At 56.2% G+C, this 7,761-nt stretch overlaps 1 protein-coding gene across 1 annotated transcript in view; it reads right to left on the bottom strand.

The window, feature by feature from the left end:
- Window positions 1-818: 818 nt before the first annotated feature.
- RAB7B (RAB7B, member RAS oncogene family) overlaps window positions 819-7,761 on the bottom strand; it is a 21,057-nt gene continuing 14,114 nt past the window's right edge. Inside the window, exons 5-7 of the mRNA XM_005885249.2 lie at window positions 5,183-5,308; window positions 1,252-2,782; window positions 819-1,070 (exon numbers count right to left, since the gene is read on the bottom strand). Coding sequence (XP_005885311.1) covers window positions 2,705-2,782; window positions 5,183-5,308 — 204 coding nt within the window. The 3' untranslated portion in view covers window positions 819-1,070; window positions 1,252-2,704. The remainder of the gene's footprint in view (window positions 1,071-1,251; window positions 2,783-5,182; window positions 5,309-7,761) is intronic.

Below are 7,761 nucleotides of genomic sequence, written 5' to 3'. Positions count from 1 at the left end.
GTGGGGATGGGGTGGGGGTGGGGGCAGTCTGCAGTCTGTTGGCTCAGCTCCCTCTGCCTTATGGATTGGTCAGCGTGCCCTCTAGTCATAACAGGAGGGATGCTGTGGGCCCTCCGACCCCCACTCTCCCGCCCCCCCCCCCATGTGGAACATTCTGTCTGTGGTTTGGGCCTGGGGTGGAATCTCCATGTGGCTCTTGCAAAGATAGACTCTAATCTACAAGCTCCGGGGCGTCTGCAGCCCAGGTGGGCTGGCCAGGGCTCTATCATCCTGGAGGCATGAAACATGGCCACTCCCTCGGGACGGCCTTAGTGGGTGCACAGCCTGCACTCAGAAGGCCCCTGTGCTTGGCTTAATGATCCACTGTTGCTGTCTTGAAATCCTTCATAACTTCTGAATAAGGAACCGGGCATTTTCACTGGGCACTGGGTCCCGCCAGTTACATAGCTGGTCCTGCTTACGTTCTGTTGTCTTCCCTTTAGTAGCTTTTGAATTTTGAACTATGGAGACTTAGCTTTTCCATTTCATAACGAAACCCCGCAAAGGATCAGAACAGAGGACACATTGGTCATTTATTGTACACATTCAGAAACGGGCCACATGTCCGTCGTGGTGCCCGAGCTGCACGCACACTCCCATACTCCGTCCCTCCGACCCACAGCCCCTCCGACTCCCAGGAGAGCCGAGCGGGGTGCAGAATGCCAGTCCGGGAAAGACACGGACACAGCTGGGCTCCAGGCCCCCGGCCCCCGGCCCCCGGCCCCCGTGCCGGGTCCATGCTACTGCCCAGGCCGACCCACAGCCCCTCCGACTCCCAGGAGAGCCGAGCAGGGTGCAGAATGCCAGCCCGGGAAAGACTCGGACACAGCTGGGCTCCAGGCCACTGGCCCCCGTGCCGGGTCCATGCTACTGCCCAGAACAAGCCAGTTTTCACTCCACAGCTGGGGAGGGGAGAAGGGGCTCCTGACTCCCTCCCTGACCGCCCCCACCCCCTGCCTCTTCAGGGTCAGGGGACACTCAGAAGTCATAGACTAAGGTCGCCAGCTCTGCTTGCGGCCCAGGAAGGATACCTCTGTGTAGACAGGAGACTTCTGTGGCCATGAGGTTGTCCTGGCCACCCCCTTGGAGGGAGCCCTGTCTATTCTCTGCAGCCAGAAGAAAGACTATGGCCTTAGAGTCGACTCTGTAGGGACAGAGAATCCATGAGCTCTCGGGGCCCCTCATTCTAGCATTGGTCACTGATGTGGGGACCTCTGTGTAGACAGGAGACTTCTGTGGCCATGAGGTCGTCCTGGCCACCCCCTTGGAGTGAGCCCTGTCTACTCTCTGCAGCCAGAGGAAAGACTATGGCCTTAGACTCTGTAGGGACAGAGAATCCATGAGCTCTGGGGGCCCCTCATTCTAGCACTGGTCACTGATGTGGGTTTCTTGCTTGAATCACCGATGTTGCAGTTTTGCCCACTTCTTACTAAGCGTAAGGAACTGGGATTCTCCGGCCCCAGGAATCTTGAAGCGCTGACCTACCCAGAGCGTCCTTGGAGCGTCCCCTTTCCGCTCAGCCTGAACGAGAGAGCACTGCTGCCCTCTGGTGGCCAGTCAGCAGAGGCTCAAGGAACCACCCAGGAGGCGGGGCTCCCTTCACGGGCCCAGGGACAGCAGCTGTGAGTGCTCAGGTGAATGAATGTCCTTTCACTGTTGCTAGTACACAGCAAGCTCATCCTCACCTTGGGCCGTGGCCCTTGCTGCTCTCTCTCTCTGGAATGTTCTCCGTCCAGATCTCAGGGGGCAGCCCCTTTCTCATTCTCTAGCCCTCACGCCAAATTTTACCTCCTCAGGGAACCCTCCTGGACCACTTCTCTGTAAATTCTCTGTCTATTGCCCCTCTCCCTATGGGCTCCTTGTCTGTTTCGCGTGTCAGTGGATCTCAGTGCATCACAGGTAGTAGAGAGTCAAAACGACTTGTTGGAGGAATAAATAAATGCATGTCAACAAGAGTAACTGCGTTGTAGGCAGAGCTCTGGTCCTCAAAACCACACTCTGAGGTGGGTGGGGCGTATGCCACCCCCATTTGACAGATGAATAGGCTGAGGCTCAGAGAGCACCCAACAAGGGGGAATGAGCCCGTCCCTGGTGGCTTTTCCTGGGCTCCTCAGTCCTATACTCTGGAGGGGACAGAGGGTGTCCCGGGACTGGACAGCTGTGCGGCGGGATGAGGCAGGCCCCTATGTGAGGTCCCAGACCATCACTTCCTGGCCCTGGTTACCGAGGGAGGCTGAGTTGCCCCCTTGTCCTGAGCTGAGCAGTGGCCTTGTGGGTGGCGCTGGCTGGGAGTGCACAGGGCTCCCGGACAGCGGCCCGTCTGTCTGCAGAGATGAGCCTCTGGAGCAGGAGCGTGTTGGGGGGGTGGGGGGAGGGGGCAGGAAAGCTGAGCCAGTGAGGAAATGGTGACGCCTCCAGGCCAGGATTTCACAGTGACATTGAGTCTCATCAGGATTCCCAGGACCCAGCCCTGTGCTCACTTCTCTCAGCTCAGCCCAAGGGAGGGGTCGCCCTCTGATTCTGGGTCCAGCACAGACACAAGGGGCCCAGGGCTCAGCCACAGCACCTGGGACGAGCCTGGGCGGGCGATGCAGCTGTTGGAGGCCGGGATGACCAGGCCCAGGGCGCGCCGAGTCTCTGGTGTCCAGAGAGGGAGGCTGGGAGGTCAGCAGCATCTTCTCCTGGTCTGGTCCTCTGGCGAGAGCTTGATGGAGTCTGTGAGGTAGTTCTCTGTGTTCCGATACTGGGGAGGGAGGAGAGGAGTCAGAGTCCACCTCTGAGAGGCCGCGAGCACCACTTGCCCGTCTCCTGGCAGCCGATGGTGCTGGCTTTCTGTCCCCTCCCTCGGTGCTGCTGGGAAACAGGCCCAGCGTGGAGCCCCTGGTCCCCTCGCCCGCTTCCGTTCTCACCTCCTCCAGGGTCTCCCAGGAGCCCAGAGCGGTTGGGTGGTTGGGTCAGGGACCAGGTGTCCTGACCTCTGAGCAGGTCCCCTAAGTCCCCATTCTCTGCAGGGGCAACTGAGGTGACGTCTGACCTCAGCAGAGATGATGACAGCCTACGCCTCGTTTCTGCCGAGACCTCTCCCCTCAACATCCCTACACCCCAACCTTCTCTCACCACGGCCACCTCCCACCCTCCCCACCCTCTGTCAATCGTGTTCTTCTGTGTCCAGGGAGGCTCCGGACACAGACTCATGGCATGTCTGCCCACCTCCAACTCTCCTGTCCCAACATGGCCCAGAGAAAGCCCCCCCCCCACCCCCGCTGGCCACTGCTCACATGGGACTGGCCCACCTGGTTCAGGAGCGAGGGTGGGTGTGGGGGGGTCTTCCTAGGACACGGTTCCACATGCAGAGAGGTTCCTTCTCAAAGGCACCCCATCCCCACTGTGCTGCTGCTCTCAGCCACCGCGTCCCTCCCACAGCGGGTGGGCATGTGCGAGAGGGCGGGATGGGCGCCCTCACCCTGTGTGCAGCTGTGGCCCCGAGAAGGGCGAGCCTCCGGTGTGGCAGGTGACACTGTGCCTGGTGGTGTGTCCCCAGTGCCCCTCTCTGAGGGGACAACTTCTAGGACCCTGATTTTTCCTCCTCCATGGCTCCCGGGCTCTGGCTGGGTGCCCAGCTGGTGAATGTCAACCAAACCCTGATGCCCTTGACCCTGGACCCCAGGAGGTGGTGTCAGGCCCATCTGCTGCACCGTGATGATGGTGACCCCCAAGACACATGGGATGGTCCCCTGATGCCCTGTCACTCACTGTCACCCCCAGACTGAGCAGTAATGTAGCCGGTGGTACACGGCCAGGGATCGGCCCTTCTTCACAGAGTGTGTTTCATGGAGAGCCCCATGGCTCACTCCTCCCAGATAGGGTCCCGGGGCAGCCACCCATAGTCAGCCTGGATGCTGGGCCTTGAGTATCCCTCAACAAATTCTTTTGAGTTATTAGAATTTTATTTGTAATATATATATAACACATATGCCTGTTAAATTGCATATATATAATGTAAGGGCAGGGTCAGTGTTGGGGGGGGAGGAAGTCTTTCTGGTGGACAGCCTGTCCCCCTGGAGATGAGAGAGGTCCCCACACCTCAGATGAATCTCAGTCTCCCCTCTCCTGGGGAGGATCCGAGCCCGCTCCGCACAGACCTGACCCGGGGTGCCCAGCTGCCCCCTGTGGGAGCCCAGTCCTACTGTGAGGTGCCTGAGGAGGGACACGGCCCGAGTGGCTCCTTATCCCCAGCACCGCCCAGGCCTGGGGCTGGGGCTCCAGCCTATGCAGTCCTGGGCATTGCCCAGTCCTCCAACGGGCCCCCTGCTGTGTGCAGGGCCCACTCACTCCACTGAGCTAATTGTAGCTAAAACCCTGACGTCTCTGGACCCTCACATGAGGCCAGGTCTAGCCAGTTGCAGGGCCCTGCTCCTCACCCCAGACTGGGGCTCCCCTCCCCCTCCCAGCAGTACCCCTCATACCTCCCTCTGCAAACACTCCGGGCCAGTGTGAACCAGCACATGGCTTCCCTGGGAAGGAGGAGAGAGGCCCTTGGAGAAAATGCCTTAGAAAATTCTCCTTTGACCTTAAAACACAGATTTTCAAACTCCAGTTTCACCTTAAAAATCCAGGTGACTTACATTCTATGCCCTAGTAGAAACCAGGACCTCCTGGTTCATAGGTCGGCACTCAACCACTGAGCTACACCAGCCGGGCTCTATCCAACTTTTTGATTGGGAAATGCCAGCAACTCCTGCAGGTTTGATATTCTACTTGGACAAATACTTGGCACCATAGGGCTTCTCCCCCACCAAGGAGGATTGAACTAATCACATCTCAAAACTCTTACTAATTAGAATCTCCAGGGGTGGGGTACAGGATGGCATTTTTTTCTTTTTTTAGAAACCCCACAAATGACTTTGATATCAGCCAGATGGAGGGACCACCGACTATCCACTCTAAAGTATCTTTGAGCCTCTGGCATCCTGCGGTCCCAGAGCTGGAGTCCTCTTGAGCCCAATTGGCAACTCATTAAGTCGATGAGCAATCCTGTCCGCCCACATCCCTACCCGTGTCCGATATGTTCTGTTCTGGAAGCTCCCAAGTTCCCCCACCCTAGGGGGCCGCCCGGCCAAGTGCTGCCTCCACAGCCACTCACCCTGGACAGAGCTCGGCTGGCCAGCATCTCGAAGGCTTGTACCACGTTGATATCATTCTTGGCACTGACTTCAAAGTAGGGAATATTCTTCTCTTTACACCAGTCCTGGGCTACCTTCTGTGGCACCTGAATGGACGGAAGACAGGATCGCTGTTTCTGTAGCATCATCCCCACCATCCCTACCTCCATTCCCATTTATTGAGAACCTTCCGAGTGTCTGTAACTTTACACATGCGATTTCTTAACATACATGTGAGTTGGCTACTGACTTCAAAGTAGGGAATATTCTTCTCTTTACACCAGTCCTGGGCTACCTTCTGTGGCACCTGAATGGACGGAAGACAGGATCGCTGTTTCTGTAGCATCATCCCCACCATCCCTACCTCCATTCCCATTTATTGAGAACCTTCCGAGTGTCTGTAACTTTACACATGCGATTTCTTAACATAAATGTGAGATGGCTATTGTTAGCTTCATTTTCCAGATGAGGAAACTGAGGACTAGCGAATAAAAGAATTTGCCTTGAGCGTTGGGGCTGAGCAGGATTTGAACACAAGCCTGGCAGAATTAGAGCTCCCTGTGCTGTGCTGCCTTCCGAAGGCCTACACGAGGGGCATCTTCCTGTCATTGGCTCCTTCTCCAGTCCCTTCAAGAGGAGATGGACATGACAGACACGGGGCAGGGACGGAGGACTCTCTTCCCGTGAGCTGGCTGACTCAGGAGCCCTGTTGCTGGGCAGAGACTCAGGTCCCCACTAACCCTGTTTTCCAGGGTAGAGTCCTAGGAACAGTTGATAAGCTCCTACTATGGGCCAGGCACTGTGTTAGATATCTTGTCATATTAACTTATTTAATCCTCAATAACCCTGTGAGACGGGTCTTATTAGCTCTACTTTAGAGATAAGAACACTGAGCCCTACCCAGTTTGGCTCAATGGATAGAGCGTCAGCCTGGGGACTGAAGGGTCCTGAGTTTGATTTCGGTCAAGGGCACATGCCCAGGTTTCAGGCTCAATCTCCAGTAGGGGGGGTGCAGGGGGCAGTCAATCAATGATTCTCTCTCATCATTGATGTTTCTATCTCTCTCTCCCTCTCCCTTCCTCTCTGAAATCAATAAAAAAATATTTTTTTAAAAATAGAGATAAGAACACAGAGGCTCAGAGAGGTTCAGCGACTTGCCTCAGATCACACAGTTGAGAAAGGCAGGGTTAGGATGAAGCCCCAGCGCAGTGCTCCCATGCCATCTGAGCCGCCCTATGCAGAACTATGCTGCTTTTCTGTCTCTCCCGCTGGATTGCAGGTGTTTTGAGTTCAGGGTCAGGGCCTTTTCAGCTCTTGGCCTGGTGCCCTGAGCCACGCAGGGCAGTGAATGAGTACATCACGGCCCACGTGCCAATGGCCGAGCCCACTTAGAGGGTCCGGATTGGAAAATGTCTGGCGGCATTGCAGGTGACTTCCAAAGACATTGGTACCACTGCGTGTCATGTCTGCATCTTTCGGGAAGGAGGAAATGGCCATCTATTGAACATTTGCTACACCTGGGACTTTATAACCATTATTTCCTCTTACTTAAGGCAGCCAAGGTTTTTCTCATGGGGAGAGGGCATTGTGCCCGCCCCCAGAGCACAGCGCAGCAGGGGGAGACCGGAGACTGCCCTCAGCAGGTTGCCTCCCTTGCTCCTGCAGGTTCTCGGAATTTACCCTACTGCGATGAAAGGTACCATTGCTGTCCCTTTCGTCTTCGGTCTTTGCTTTTCTGGCCTCAGGAGTGGCCTCAGGGCCCAGGGCTCATGGCGCGCTTTCACGTACCTCTGCTGTCCCCCAGCATTGCCCTGGCCGCTACCTCACACTGAGGGGTGGAGACTGGGGTCGGCCAAACAGCCTGCGCTTCGGGGGGCCCAGCTGACTCCTCTACCTCCCATGCCCAGGCTCTGCCCAGTTGGTCCCCCAGGTGCTGCTGAACATAAGCAGAGCAGGGAGAAACCCCAGGCCCTGATGGACATGACCCTCCTGCCTTTGGGAAAAGGCCCCAGAATTGGCCACGAGCACGCGTGCTCCGTTCTGAGGAGCATAGTTGCCCACGACCGACCGGGTGAGTCACCAAGAAGCCTCACAGCTCAGGGGAAATCCGGAACTGTATTTGGGGGAAGAACCAGGCATGGCCAGGCTACCGGTTACTATTGTTCTCACGAGTAACATGCAAATAAATACTCATTAGAAATGAACACGTTATACCTGGATGGCATTTTAGTAACACAAAGGGCTTTGTATCTTTTAAAAAAAATGTTTTTATTGATTTTCTTTTTTTTAGAGAGAGAGGACGGGAGAGGGATAGAGAGATAGACACATCAAAGAGAGAGAAACATCATCCACTGGCTGCCTCCGGCACACCCCCTACTGGGGATCAAACCCGAAACCCAGACATGTGCCCTGACCCTGGGAATCGAATCAGTGACCTCTTGGCTCATGGGCTGCTGTTCAACCACCAAGCCACACTGGCTGGGCCAGGCTTTGTGTCTTTTAAAGTCCTGAGGGCAAGGACTGCTCTTACCCTTCTGATTGCTCCTTCCTTGTTTATCTT

This window comes from Myotis brandtii, unplaced genomic scaffold (genome assembly GCF_000412655.1).
Source record: "Myotis brandtii unplaced genomic scaffold, ASM41265v1 scaffold898, whole genome shotgun sequence".
Classification (NCBI taxonomy): domain Eukaryota; kingdom Metazoa; phylum Chordata; class Mammalia; order Chiroptera; family Vespertilionidae; genus Myotis; species Myotis brandtii.
Note: the sequence above shows the minus strand (reverse complement) of the source record. Positions and strands in the feature narration are given on the sequence as shown.